Source organism: Triturus cristatus, chromosome 11 (genome assembly GCF_964204655.1).
Source record: "Triturus cristatus chromosome 11, aTriCri1.1, whole genome shotgun sequence".
NCBI classification, from domain to species: domain Eukaryota; kingdom Metazoa; phylum Chordata; class Amphibia; order Caudata; family Salamandridae; genus Triturus; species Triturus cristatus.
In genome coordinates, this window is record NC_140594.1 from 564825356 (window position 1) to 564841041 (window position 15686).

Below are 15686 nucleotides of genomic sequence, written 5' to 3' on the forward strand. Positions count from 1 at the left end.
GCGACTTTCCCATAGAATAGTATGGGGCTCCCGCCTGAGTTCTCACACTGCACGCGTCCCCCTTGGGTCTCCTTTGTCACTACCTTGGGTGGTTCCTTGGGGTCCCAGCGATTCTACGTGCTCTAGGCACTGTGTCTAGTCAAGTCGTGGTTCTTATACCACTTTCTTAATATATGGTTTGGTCCGCCCCTTGGGACCATTGTATATTGTGCTATTTACTGTCGTTTTAGAACTGTATTATTGTGTATCTTGGACTCTAATCTCATAAAGAGATTAGTAGCGAGTGTTTAGAAATAAATACATATATTTTATATATACCTTGTGTGGTTCTCCTTTCATTTAGTAATTCAAGAGGTTATAATCTGGTAAACCAGGCTGCTTTGCACTCCTTCAAGACTTAGCCTGAAGGCTGCTCTCCATAGCCACCACTAGGATAGCTTTCAATAAAGGTTGTCTTTAAACCTATCATCAATAAGGGTTGTTTGGACTGGTGCAAGGTGCCCACTATAACTAATGGACAGCATATGCCAGGCCAACTTCTCACAGTGATATCAAATGTAATGAACAGTATTACTGCACAGGCACAGCCTTTGTCTCTGGCACTAAGGAAATCTTTCCTCATGTGAAGGAGAACGATTTCAGTGTCATGGAAATGGTGGAAGCAGATAGGAAGTGGCATAATATAATCTTTGGAGGGTTAGTGGATTTGGGATTAACTGTCTCTAAACTTTTAGCAATGCCGGATAGGCCATCGTGGGGTCTGTGATTAGAGATCAACTGAGAAAATGCGCCCGATTAGGTGTCGCCTGCAGGCAGTACATGTGTGCTGTTGCTTCGCGACAATAAATCTGTCTAATAAAAAAATCTCTAAAAATGGGCCAATAGCCCTCCCATTACTTACCGTTGGTTGGATTCATGGTCATTCTTCTTTCCTGCCTTCTAATTGGGCAGTGCTTGCCAGGTGTCCCTTCTTTTTCTTTCTGTGTGGCATGGACCAACACGGATTGATTCATGGTAATAAGTGTTTGTCTGGTGATCCTGCTGTGATTCAGGTACTGTTTCTTTCATTGCCGCTACCTGGCTCCATCTGCTTTATCCCTAACTGGCAAGATACTGTTGCTCTCCTCCCGTCTGTTTATAGACCCTCCCTCCCACGTTCCCGGTAAAATATATGTTGCTTGCCTCCTGTCATGTTTTTTTTGCCCTGCCACATTTAGTTTTGCATATTTATAGAGACAAACTCAGCCCGAAGGTATTGGATCACTCGACTTGAGCGCCGCTTACATTACATAAGGCCACATTCATGTTTAGGTCTCGCCCAGCATTGTAGCGCATGCGCTGCACGCTTGCGAGATCTATTGTCGTTGGGTTTCTGTCGGGTTTCCTTCAGAAGTGGGGTGGAAGCTCCACCCATGCTTTTGATTGGCGCGCGTCATAAACGCTCGTTTTTCATTGCAAGTCAGGCTTGTTTGTTACCTCCCTTTTGCCTCGCCCACCCGGACTGGAGATTTTGCTCTGCATTACATGCTTTCATGTATATATTGCTTCATTTCATTTTGGTATACAGAGGCTAGAAAAGGATGAACATGTCCAATGAGCCTCAAAGGACACGTAGCTGCAACTTCCAACAGAAGCAGTCAACAAAGCCGATTTCCTTTTAGGCGGCCACTAGCATGAAGTGGATGCACCGGCCATCTTAGAATAACCAGTGTTCGTACGGCGCCTATTGAAGGGCAGAGGACGATCTCTCGTTTTGGTCGTTTTTGTAATTGTTTATTGTTATTACGTTCAACACATTCTAGACTGCGTTGTAGAATTTTGAATACTGATTTGCTGGCAGACAATATGGTAGATGTTTTAACCAAGAAACTCGTAATAGAGATACGTAATATTCGTGTTTTTCTTCTATTACAAAAAAAAAAGCTGCGTTTTATGTTATATTGGTGGAAAACGTGTGTCCATGAAGGAGAAATCTTTTGGTTTTAAGAGGGCCGAGTTGTTCGCATAGCGAAATGTAGTCTCTTTTCTCTCTCTATCAGAGGCAGGGGTGTGTGTTTGCTGGTAGGTGGCACCGACGCCTCTCTCATGTTCCCAGTTCAGAGAGTGTCTGGAATTGAGCGGTATGGAGTCACTTTACCGAATCCCGTTTGCGGTGCTGGAATGCTCCAACATCAAGCTCAAAAAGCCCTCTGCCATGACAGTATACGCTCTGGTGGTCGTGTCCTACTTCCTCATCACTGGGGGTGAGTGCTGCACGAAACACTGTTCTGTTTACCCAAGACATAAAACACCTAGTCCACTTGTCAGGCGAGTACTAAACAGGTAAATAATAGACTCTCTCTTTGCTTGAATCTCACAGGGCATATATGAACGAGCTGTAAGCCACAGCACAGAGGGCTACATCTCTGTACATTGAGTAACTTTTTTGCATGTTTTGTGTAGTGCGAACTGGCGTAGACTACGTGATTTGTCCGGAAGCCCAGGCGTTTGAGCCGAAGCTGGGACTCGAACTTTTAGTTCTAAAGTACGTATTTATCGAGTTTCAGCATTCTCGAGTAGGAGTGAGGGATTCATGCCTGAGCCAGCCTCAGTTAGTTTTTACCTGCAAGAAATAAAATTTACAGATGTTTGTTTTTATAGATCCAAAATGGGCTCGCTGTGACAAAGCTCCTTCAGCCCACAAGACAGCTGCGCTCCGTTACATTTATGAAATGTTTAATAATAGCATTTTCATCAAGTTAGCTGCAGGAGGTAATGATCCTTTATATTTTGGAAATGACGACTGTGTACATCGAAGCGGGTTCAAATAGGTGGCATTGTTCCATGTTTTTATTAGTTCCAAATAGGAGGCGTCATTCTGTGTTTTTATTACTTTAAGATAGGAGGCATTGGGGGGTGTGGCCTGCAGCCACGGAAGATGGCCGCTTGCTGAGTGAGCTGCGCTAGCGGTCAGCGATCAAACCCGAAATCCGTCATCATCCGTGGGCACCTGGGGCGCTGGACAGTGTCAGCCCATGCTGGAGTGAAGCGACGGGTCGATCGGACTCGAGGCGCTCTCCAAACAGCACCGCGGCCCGTGATAACAGAACAGTGTGACGCTTCACCCGACGCAGCTAAGATGGCGCCTGCCTGAGACGGGAGTTGCGGCACCCAGAGCCGTTCTTCTGTGGCGGCGCATTGTGGTGCTGAGGCGGCCCCTTACCTTGCAGATCGGCAGCGCAAGGCTGCGGTGGCGCTATCAGCTGAAAGGAGCCGAGACCTGATCTGTAAGGCGGTGGATGGAGGGCGCCACGGGGCGGGGGCCCATATCGCGCAGCGTGCCTCTTATTCAGACAGCCGGTGAGTGCGGGAGTGGAGCGCCGCGCCCAGAGGCAAGACGCTGTGTGGCGCATGCAGCGAAGGCCTGCAGTACGGCGCCGACCCCCCGAGGCACCAGCCCAGATTATTGACGGGGCCTAGCGCCCATACAGCGCTACTTCAGCATCAGGTGCGGCGGGGAGTGGCCGCCTGGGATCGGAGCGGGCCCCCCGGGTCGAACAGCGAGTGCCTGGTCTGGCGGTGTGGAGCGCCACGTCTGGAGTAGGGGAGGAAGCGGCACAAAGAGACATATCGGCCAGGGGACCGCTTGGCATGCCAGCCGCACTGTTTCCTTAAGCGTGGGCCTACAGAGGTGATTAGGCCTGCATCGTTGGGTTTTAAGGCTACTGGATACAACCTACTCTTGGCCCTCTGAGCCCGGCCGCGTGCCGTGAACACAGAGTGGTTGCGGGGGCCTCCCCCCACCGTGCCTGCACGGGACTTTGCTGCGGGTGGCACGTCCCGAGCCATGGGCCGAGACAGACCAGTAGGCCCGGGTCATTCCAACCAGATAGACAATTACACGGTGGCCATGGGGAGAGAGGATGGAGCCATGGGCGGGAGCCAGCATGAGGATCCTACCGACGGCGGCCCTGACCCCTCCCTGAGAGACATCATGGCAGCTATTTGAGAGCTCCGCGGAACCCTGGAACCCAAGCTGGATTCCGTGACCGAGGAAGTCAATCTATTGTGTGCAGACTTCAGGAAGATGTCGGAGAAAGTGGCAGTGGCCGAAACAGGCATTAGGAGTCTTCAATCCAAAACAAAAAGACTTGAAGAACAGGTCGCCACACTAACCAAAAATCAAACTGACATCTACACCCGGCTCGAGGACCAGGAGGGCCGAGCCAGACGCAACAATATCCGCGTGGTGGGGGTCCCGGAGGGAATGGAGGGGCCCTCCACGGACTGGTATATTGAAGATCTGATATTGAAACACCTGAAACCCAAGCGCTTGTCCAACTTCTTCTCAGTCGAACGGGCCCACCGAGCGCTCGGGGCATGCCTAAGCCCGGGGCCTCCCGTGTACTATCATCGCCCGCATCCTGAACTTCAGAGACTGCGATGCCATCCAGCAGGCGGCGCGGATGTCTGGCGACATGCCACAATCCGCTTCTTCCCGGACTTCACTCTTCATGTACAGCGTCAGAGACGGTCCTTTGACGGTGTAAAGAGGGCTCTCCGGGAGCAAGGGGTGAAATACATGATGCTTTTCCCTGCCCGACTCAAGATCCTAGACAGCGGCAAGGCGTACTTCTTCAAGACACCGGAAGAGGCCAGTGACTGGCTGGAGTGTTGGCGGACAGTGGGCAGGAAAGGTGGTCCACACGGAGCCAAACAGCGCTGAAACGAGTGGGACCCTGTGAGCGAGGAGAGACCTATTCCTGGCAGCCAGGGACATGAACGGAAAGCGATTAAGTGATCTGGGGATGAGTTTGACATTGCGCTGTTTTCTCTCCCGAATGTTTTGGGGACCGCCCGAGTTCTGATTTTTGGGTGGGGGACACTGTCCAGAGGAGCTTCTTAAGTCTTGGAACCGAACTCGCTCGCACCGATTTGCAATACTGTAATGTTTACATTGTAGTCTGCACTAGCCAGAATTATTTTTGGGGGGATGAGACCTGGGGGCTTGCATTGGGTTGCCCTAGCACAGTTATCGAAAGTGGGTGGGACATTCGTTGGTTATGTATAATTCTTCTGGTTGGGTGCAGGTTCATGTTTCCTCGCTCAGTTTGACTGTGGGGTCGATATGGCGGCAGGCACTCTGCAAGTTTGGAAGGTGGGAGGTTGGGGACCCGCCGAGCAGGGAGGGGGGAGTTGGGAGGGGGGGGGTTGTTTCAGGGGTTAGTATGTTTTGCTCTAGACAAACTTAGACCTTTGGCATGTGGAAATTTGCCTAGTGATTCAGTGGGACCGTGTGATTATCCGAGAAAGGGGGGCCTCCCAGACAGGTATGGGCGTATCGGCTAACATAACAATATGAACGTGGTAGGTGAATGGGCTTGGCAACTAAATCAAACGTACATTGGTACTACAGCACCTTAAAAGGCATTCGCCCCATGTGGTCTTAATTCAGGAGTCGCACCTGCGTGGCAATAGGTGTAAGGCCCTGGATCGTTTTGGGTATCACATGGTGGCCCATTCGGGGTTCACATCTGGTTCACGGGGGGTGGGCATCTTAGTCTGCAACTCCCTTCCCATGGTAATTTCGGGCAAATGGACTGACGACGCTGGTTGCTAGGCCACGATAGCGGGTAAATGGGAGGGGCGTACTGTTGTTTTCTGCTCCTGCTATATCCCGCCGGGCCTACACTCCTCGACTCTCCCACGGCTGGGATCCATCCTGGCTGATCTTCCCCCGGGGGTCCTCCTGAAAGGTGGTGACACTAACGCAGTTATGGATGCAGCCCTGGACTGTTCTAGTGCTGGGTTGGGCTGTAGGGGGGAAGAGGGGCCTGGACGGCTTTGTCACGGCCATGGGGCTCAGCGACCTGCCGCGCAACCACAACCCTTCACACAGATAATACACGTTCTATTCAGCCCGACACGGGTCCTTCTCACGACTCGACCGCTTCTACACCCGCACTGACCAGGTGGGCGACTTTGCTGCACCCCAGATTATGGCCCATGGGATCTCTGACGACTCCCCAGTCAGCGTCATATTGAGGGGACCGGTGGCTAACAGGGCGTCTTTTCCACGGATAGATCCGTGGTGCCTGCGGGACCAGACCCTTGGGGATAAGCTCCGGGAGGGTTCCCGTCTCTACTTTGAGGAAAGCAGGGACTCTGTTGACTCCCATATAACGTTGTGGGAAGCTTACAAGACGGTGCTGAGAGGACAGGCTCCGGCACTGATCGGGGCCCAGAAAAAGGAGGAATCCATACAGATTAGTCAACTAGAAAACGAAATCGAGCAGTTGGAACGCGAGGTTAGCATCGCCTCACCTGTTGACCTCCGCCATAGATTGACACTCAAACAGAAGGAACTTCGAGCCCTGGCTGAGGGGGAGGCAAGAGACTACGCTCTCGCCACACAACATGGGATATATGACGTGGGCGATAAGGCCTTGAAACTCCTGGCGTGGCTTGAGCGGCGGGATAGGGAGCGTTCCTGGGTAGCCGAAGTGCGAGATGTGTCAGGGTCCCTAGTGTCCACCAGCACGGGCATAGCGGACGCCTTTGCTACCCACTTCGAAAGGGTATATTCCCCGGTCTGCACCAGGACGGAAAACGACTGCGCAGAGTTCCTACGAGACTTTGCGCTGCCCACGCTATCCCAAGACCAAAAAGACCACCTGGACGCAGACTTCACGGGGGAAGAAATGGGGAAGGCCCTCAACTCCCTCCAATCGGAGAAAGCGCCTGGACCCAACGGGCTTCCAGTGGAAATATATAAACAGGCAAACGTCATTATCAACCCCCTTCTTCAGATGTACTCAGAGGTGCGCGAGTTAGGTAGGCTCCCAGCCGATCAACATGAAGCCACGATTGTGGTCATTCATAAAGCAGGGAAGCCGGCGGACCAATGCTCCTCGTATCGTCCTATCTCACTCATCAATGCTTAGGCCAAAATTCTGGCCAAGGCTCTAGCGGACAGATTGGTGTCTGTTCGTCCGGATTTGGTGCATTCTGACCAATCAGGATTCATGCCCTGTAGCACTCAACACAACCTGAGACGCCTGTATGGCGTACTTTACATGACCGAAGACGTGGGGTGCACACAGACAGCATTGATGGCATTGGATGCCTCTATTGCATTGAATGACACTATCTGTTCATGGTGCTCCAGAAACTGGGCTTTGGCCCAATCTTCTGTATTTGGGTGTGCCTGCTCTATGAGCAACCTACGGCACGGGTGAGGGTCAATGGCACTGTGTCCAGGGTTTTCCCTCTTAGGTGGGGTACCAGACGGGGCTGCCGCCTGTCCCCCCTCCTTTTCGCCCTGGAGCCGTTGGCTCACTGGATCAGGAGGGACAGATCGTTTTGGGGTTTGGCGTGTAGGAGGAGCGTATTTCCTTATACGCTGATGATATTGTGCTCTACATGGCCAGACCGTACCACTCGATAGCGCAGGCAGTACACCTCTTCGAGTTATTCGGCAGTTAGTCTGGCTACACAATCAATTGGACGAAGTCAGTGATTTTCCCACTGTCAGGCCCTCCCCCTCGGATCCCCACTAGGTGTCCCGCTTCCGTGGCGACAGTAGGTCCCAAGTACTTGGGGATCTACGTCACAAGGGACAAGGAGGAATTCTTGACCAGAAACCTAGAGCCCCAACTGGCTCACCCCGGGGCCGACGTGAGCCACTGGAGATCTCTGCCTCTCTCCCTCATGGGCCGGACGGCACTTTTGAAGATGCTCACGCTGCCGTGGCTCTTATACATCCTACAGAATACTCCGTATCCTATCCCTCCAGGTGTATTTACACGAATATCGCAGGCGGTACGGATGTTGCTGTGGGATGGGGGCAACACGAGGATAGCGCTGCGCAAGCTTACTAGAGGGGTATATGATGGTGGACTGGCGCTTCCAGACATCAAACTGTATTATTGGACCTCACAGCCCCAAGTAGTCAATAATTGGGTATACACGGACGGTTCTGAACCTGCTTACAGGGTTGAAAGGCTGAGCATGCCCCGGGGAAACTGCGAGCCCCTTCTCTATGCCCGGAAAACACGAAAGGAGTGGCCTGTGCACATGAGGGTGGTTGTTCAATGTTGGAGAGAGGCAAACAAGTTCCTGGGATGGACAGATACGCTGACTGGCAGAACCTCTCTGTGACTCGGAGATCAACTGAGAGAAGTGACACACTTGACAGGCTTCAGGGGGTGGAAGCTAATAGGTATTGAATATCTAGGTGACGTTTGGAAAGGGACGGCCCCTCGATCCTTCGCATACCTTAAGAAGGAATACGACCTCCACGACTCACAGCACTACCACTACATACGTCTCATGCACGCCCTACGTTCACACATACGCAGCGACACATCACTCCCGGAATACTCCCCCATGGAAGATAGACTGCTATTAGACCCCATTTTAGAAAAACTCCCACATCCACCATTTACCGCAAGATAGGAGGCATCGTTCCGTGTTATTAGTTTGCCCATCACGTAGTAAGGAAGGTCACATGATCACGGCTTGAACCCCTCCTATTAGCTGAGTGATCTACAATGCGACTGAGAGTGCCTGCCGTGTAGTTGAAGGATGGTCTCCCCTCTCCCTCGGGTATCCTCTTAATCTGGGCCTTCAACAGTTTTCTCAAAAGCAGCCTGATTCCCAGACCCGCCTATGGTTGCAGTAGAGGGTCACTACTTCAACACACTCAAACATTTTCCCTTGGGTGGGCCAAGAGGTATGGTCTGTGGTTTGACCCAGGGCCACATTGATGCCAGAAGGGTGGAGGTGAAGGGGTGTTAGTTATCGATCAAGTTGTGACCTTTATGGGTTATGTAAATATTCTACTTCCTTCACAACTCTGTTTGTACTGAATGTTGGCCTACTAAAGAAATTATTTTGGCTCAGGATCGGCTGAAATTTTAGGTGTTTGGCTTCACTCAATGCTCTTTTACTTACCTATCAGAAGATGAATAATTAAAACTAATGTTCACCGGGTGTTGATTTATATTAAAGAAAAATACCCTCAATTATTCAATTCAGACGTTTGAGTTTAACAAATTGAAAGCAAGTGGTTACTAGTTGAACATTTATTGGAATTCGTTATTATGTAACGAAGACACTTGTTGACAGTAAAAAAGACAAACATTGCAGCACATTTATTATTTGTTTAATCGTGATTTGCTTTTATCGCATTTTATTTTTTTAAGTTGTACAACTCCTTTGTCCGCAGCGCCTACTGAATACATAAGAGTGACTATTAACAAAATAATTATTTTTTAAAAAAGCAAAGTCATTTACAACGCCAATAGCTCTAACTCTTGCAAATGCAAGACCTATTGCATTGCAAATGCTTTTGGTTTTTTTGGCACGTTGTGATTTACTGATTTGCCCAGAATCACAGGCTGTTGAGCCGATGCCGAGACTCGAACCTTGTACCCAGCATTTTCTTTTTCTATTGCTTCCTGCACCGATCCTTACACAAACATCACGTGTTGCACTTTCTGTGTGTCATTTTCCATCCTGGGTCTGCCCAGACTGTGAGACCGCTGGTGTGGGCTCCTCGCAGATGCAACACGAAGGCTTTGCAGCCGCCTCGGGAGCTGCAGTTCATTTATTCAATAAATAAGTCTACTCCTCGAGGGCCGCTGTGGTAGGATCACAGCTGCGGATCTTCACCAATAGTTGGATTCCACGCCTCTGGCTGTCAACATCTGTCCAGCGTTCACTGGAAGCAAAACAGGCTGTGCTTCTCCAACGGAAATGAAGGGTTTCCAAAAGGTGGACAGATGTTAAGACATGGGGATGAAAACCTCTGGCAAATAAGTATTACTTTCAAGAGGCTCTAAACGAGTGCAGCTGAATTCGTAGCTGTTACAGTAACCCTAATCGGAATTTGGGTGTTTTTTTTATATATACAAATATTATTTTCAAGGCCCGTTCCATTCATTTATAATTTTTGTGCTCTATCAGACAGTGCACACAATTGTTAAAATAGATGCTGCTACCCCGCTATTGGCTTTTGTGGTGCTAATAAGAATACATCTCATTATCACCCATTAACAACGTCAGAACAGTGAAAGGTCAATTCATCCTTACTTAAATTAACTTCATATTTCCCTATATAAATTCTCCATTAATCCTGTTTGGGTTCTTGAGTTGCGTGCTACCTGCCGAAAGGCGCATGGACACCTCTTCAGGGGTAGCAAGCGCTATATAGATGCAAACCCTTCCCTTTTCTATCCCTGCACTATCCTTCTTCAATCCAAATAACAAACTCACATGTCCGCCGCTCAAATTAATTTGATATATCTCTATACTAAATCACCACGAATCCTTTTTGGGTTCCGGAGTAGCGTGCTACTCGCCGAAAAAGCGCTTCGACGCCTCGTCAGAGGTAGTAAGCGCTATATAAATGCATTTACTATTAACAACTTCAGAACAATGAAAGACCAGCTTATGCTTACATACTCCCACTCAAATCAAGTCAAATTAGCTTTATTCGATTACTTCAGAGGAAACTATACAATTTGTATTTTGTAATCGGCGATCTGTACTGAAACCGTGAGTTTGGTTTATGGGCTAGACACAGTAAGTGCCGCAACGGTTTTTCGAGTTTGTGCTATATAAATATGCAAAAAAAAAAAAGTAGCATTGAGCCAGTATGGGGTAATGTTGGAGAAACAGAGTTGCTGCCTGTTCTTGACTAAATCAAACTAGCAGTGTAAAAACTGCCTTAGCCTTCATTTATTACCTCACGGTGAGCTTTCAGCAAGCACTTTCATTCTGCTTCCAAGGGGAATCCTTGAGTGTGAAAAGCACAGACACTGCCCAGCAACCCGAAGCAGCAAGAACAGATTGAAAGCAATCTACTACGATACTGAAGTGTGTAGGTCAAACATTGTGTTTCAAGGAGGTTTCGTTATCTCTGTATGTTCTTCTGTCATTTTTGCAAAATGAAGATTCGTATGGAAACTCAACACTCCGCTGGGATTCTCTTATGCACAATGTTGTGCAGTTTACGCCTTTCCTTCAACAGGTAACCATATCTACAAAGCGAAAGCAGTGCACGATTACGCAGTTTAAAATCGAGTCCCCGTTTCGGAGGGCTGGGGTAAAACGTGAAGCATCTATCCATCACGGGATTCAAGCAGAGACCGGAACAATGCTTCTTTCTGGAACAGTTTGTAATGTTACAACTCGGTTATTATTGTCTTTCTTATGCCCTTTCCCGTGATTACGCCAGTGCACCATGTGACGTCAGCGAGCATCCCCGCCTCTCTTTTTCTGACAGTGGAATTAGATCGGGTTCCTGTGGGACTTGGAAAAACAGTTATAGAACATTCCAGATTTTTGTGCCAAAATGTGGCCCTAGTATCTGTCAGATGTTGACACTGCAATCATCGTACTGTAGGGTGTCAAGAGTTTTTAGGTCTCGCCTGAGAGAGCGCATGCCCCGTCGCTTGCGGGTTCTTTTGTTACCTCAAAACAAGCATTGACCAGGCCAATAGGACTCGTCTGTGTGAGAGCTATCATCTTTGTCAGTGTCTTTTTTTAGACATATTGTACAGCAGCATGGCTGCTGTTCAGCATGCCTGAAAGTAAAATAAACAAAAAAAACAGTATGATGACGATAGCGCGCTTGCGCTGTTGCTTGGCAACAATAGTGTGTCTAAAAAAAAATAATCTAAAACAGGAAGCCCAATAATAACCATCAGTTGGCTTCATCATCGCTCTTCTTAGCTGCCTTCTAATTGGGCGGCACTTGCCAGATGTCACTTCCTTTTCTTTCTGTGGTGCATGGACCAAGCACAGATTGATTCTTAATTAGTCTCCATCCGCTGATCCTGCTGTGATTTAGGCACTATTTCTTTCACTGGCTCCATCTCTTTTATCCCCAACTTGTAAGATATGTTTCTCCCTTCTCCACTAGCCCTTCCTGATCTAAAACACATTTATTTGTAAACAGAGAAGCGTTGCACATACTAACAAGCCCAACTGTTTTAAAGAGGGAGTCTCTCTCATTGTATCAATTTGATGTTTCTTAGGGAGATTTATGGTTTTGTAGTTTTTATAGGCGCTAATATGCCAATAAGCGTTGGAATTTCATTTCCAAAATGAATAAGGATCCCTTTTGGAAGTATTTGTGTAACTAAGATTCAGGATTTAGAGACTTACATTTCTTTTTGGTGGAGGTAGTATCACGCCGATGAGCTGACTGACTTTGCTGTCAAACTCTCGACTAACAGAGTGATTGTGGTAAGGTCATACTAAGAGAGGTGCAGACAATCTATGATCTGAAAATATGGAATTACAGAGAACAGCAAATCGACCATGTGACCAGTGAATGGGTTGGTTGTTTTTTTAAGTCCAAATTGTCCGTTTCTTCTTTACTGCGTTAAGCAAATGCTCTGGTTTGATCTACCGCCTAAATGCTCTAGTCTCATAGGACGAGGACACACTTGTTGAGATGGTTGAGTTGAAAGAAATCTGCCAGGAAGGTGCTGATACATATTTTGGGGTGGGGGCTGTAATTAAGGGTGCTCGAGAAGGTAGAGCTGTATATATATTTCATTAAATAGGTGTTCAAAGGATTCACAAAAGGAAGTCATTAACATGGCTTACATTTTATTGAGTTGAAAAAAAGAGCTAAATTCCCCAGATTTTCACTCTGTTCAGAGGTCTGTAATGTAAGGTCCTGAGGTTTTGTATTACTATATTTCAGCTGTAACCAGGAACTGGAGTTATACTTACATGGTCAGTATGGTTGTTGGAAGCACTATGGCACTTCTGAAACACGCCTCCATTTGTTCTCAATTTGCCTTAATTTTTCTAAGCACAACACCTTAATTTTAACTCCATTCTGATTGTGGAAAATGTTACTGCCTTGTCCAGTTTGAGATCGTTGTATCTCATAAGTGCAACCTACTATTGTATGCTAACTTATCAAAGAAAGATTCATTATGCTTTTTAAACAAATACATTAAATACACTTAGTCTAGACCAGGAGATTATTTCAGTATAAATGCAACCTAGCCTGTTCGTTTGTACTAACTCTGAAGAAGTATGTATAACTGTGACTATTACCAAAAGACAACACAAGTGAAAGGAAATAAATCAGCGCTCTTGCAATATATACCAACTATAAGGAATACTACTGATATGGCAAGATACACGTTTGCTACCCAGAAAACTGCTCAGGGAATGAGTAAGGTAGATGTTTGGATTGGTGAGGGTGCGGGGGGGGGGGGGGGGGGGGTCAAGCCGTATGGCGCATACATTCTGTATCATCCTGTTGTTGGGTGGGAGCAGATTTATTCTCAGTGGGCCACAGCTACTATACAGATAAACAGGAACAAAAACAGATAATCCACACTAAACATTTTAAAAAGTATTAATGACATGACGTCTGGAAATATTTTCAATTTGCTAATTTTATTACTTTTCTAGGAAACAATGTGCTGCGAAGATTATATGTTGACCTATGAAGTGTGTTTGACTATATAGTTTGAACGTTTTTTCTTTCATTTGAAGGCCAAGACCCATGTCCAGGACATAGAACAGCGTCTTCAAGGGGTGATCAAGACCAGAAATCGTGTTAAAGGATTACCATTGTCTATTGAAGGTCATGTCCATTATCTCATACAAGAAGCCACTGATGAGAATTTGCTCTGCCAGATGTACCTTGGATGGGCCCCATACATGTGATCATGTATACCTTGAACAGACATTCTGCTTTCTATTGGTCAGATTTTGCAGTGCCTCGACAGGTTTGCAATAGTCTTGTCGGTTTAGGCACACGTTTTGTGTATTTTTTCCTCTAAGTGCTGACTGAGCAATGGATGAGAAAACGGACTGCAAAAATTGTTCCAAATGAGTTTAGGCATTTTCTACTCCGGATTGCGGTGGTAGTAGTTGCAGTTTAAGGGTTTGTTTTGTAAAAGGAAGCTACCCTATGCCTGAACTTTTTTGTTAATGGGGAACGTGCAGTCATAGCACGCCACGTAGCCAGTCCTTTTTCATGAAAATCTAAATTATATATTCATAGTGTTTACATTTGTAACTTTGTTCTTTTTGGACAAATATGTATAGTTGGTCGTAAGGCCAATGAGCATGTTATACACTTAATTTCATTTAAGCTATTGTAAGAATGTAAATACTAGAATCTAGAAGTGACCTCTCCCAACTTTGCAAATATCAAAGGAAGGATATCAAATGCTGCTATTTTCCATTGGATCAAGTAATTTTGGGTTATCATGCAGTAGATACTGAGCATGAAGAGTGTGAATAAGTGGTAATCGAATCAAGCTCCCACGCTTTAAGGAAGACACAACTGTAGAAGAACGAGGGTCGTGTCCCTCAAAATATTGATGCACTTTTACATAACCAACTATTACTAGATAGCATTCTCTGAGAAGATATTGTCCTATTGTAAGAGCATATAAATATATTTTTGTAATTGTTTTCTACACCATGATAATTTAAGCACAACATAGTCATTTCCCAAGGAGATAATGTTATCCACTAAAAAGCACTTCAAACAGTTTTTCAAGATTTCTGTTTTTGTTAAATATTAATTATATGTATTTCTTAATAAATCGTCAGTCTGATGTGTTGTGTGGTTAGGGTTTCATGTCGTGCTTCCTTAAGTATGCATTCTTAATAAATCGTCAGTCTGATGTGTTGTGTGGTTAGGGTTTCATGTCGTGCTTCCTTAAGTATGCAGAAGTCTCTGGGTATCTCAAAATTAGTAAACAATTATTGAATTATGTTAGCAATGTACAAATTCATGTTTTAGCTTGAGTCCAAGTATTTTGTGAAGGAAGGCAAGATTGTGTCCTTTGCTCGTCACAGAACAAATACGGCCCACATTTACTATTGTGGGCTTTAGTTTAGGAATTGACCCCTCTACTGTGCATGATTCATGCATCCTACTTTCTCATGGCTTCTTCCTCTATGGATACTCCTCTGCTGTTGACACTTTCACTGGCACAAGAGAGATACTTCAAATGTTTCCATTGCAGGGATGCAGAGGGGAGTCCCAAATAGACATAGAAAGCAGTATTCCATGTTTGACCATCACCACCCATGCTTGACCTTCCTTTATTGTGCCATTAGAAGGAGGGGCCTTTATTTTCTACATGGGGGTTGGGTACAGGGATGTTCCAGTTACGATAACATACTTTTAGAGCTAGGAAGAGTCCTTATAAGATGTCATTCAAAACTGATTTTTTAAATTGATGTAACATCAAGATGATGGAACCACAACTGCCTTAACCACGCATGCCTGTACAATGACTGCTTTACAACGAAAGTGACTTGACCACGCATGTCTTTACAAAGACTTTTTTTTTTTTTACCATGCATATGCCTTTACCACAAAAATGTAAGTATTTTACAGGTAAATATAAACCATATATGTATGTTATAGATAAATGGAAAACCTGTGTGTGTGTATATATATATATATATTATCTACTGGCGGTCGCCAGTAGATAGTTATAGTTAGGACCGTGTTTCCATAGGAAATCTCAAAATTCTATTTTGAATAACTTTGGCGCCGGTTGACGAATCTTCGCGAAATTTTCAAAACTAATGAGGCGCTCCGCTCAACTCCTACCCTGAAAGTCTCGGGGGGGGGGGGGATTCGTCAAGCGGGGGCTGAGAAAAAAGGGGGGTCCCAAAATGCGTTTTCCCCATGCATTTTCCCA

The 15686-nt window shown here is 46.5% G+C and overlaps 1 protein-coding gene across 3 annotated transcripts in view; it reads left to right on the plus strand.

Moving 5' to 3' along the window:
* ATR (ATR checkpoint kinase) overlaps nucleotides 1-14585 on the plus strand; it is a 434398-nt gene extending 419813 nt beyond the window's left edge. For all 3 annotated transcript variants that reach the window (XM_085633621.1, XM_085633618.1, XM_085633619.1), the window contains exon 47: nucleotides 13510-14585. In XM_085633621.1, coding sequence (XP_085489747.1) covers nucleotides 13510-13683 — 174 coding nt within the window. In that variant the 3' untranslated portion in view covers nucleotides 13684-14585. The remainder of the gene's footprint in view (nucleotides 1-13509) is intronic.
* The last annotated feature ends 1101 nt before the right edge of the window (nucleotides 14586-15686 follow it).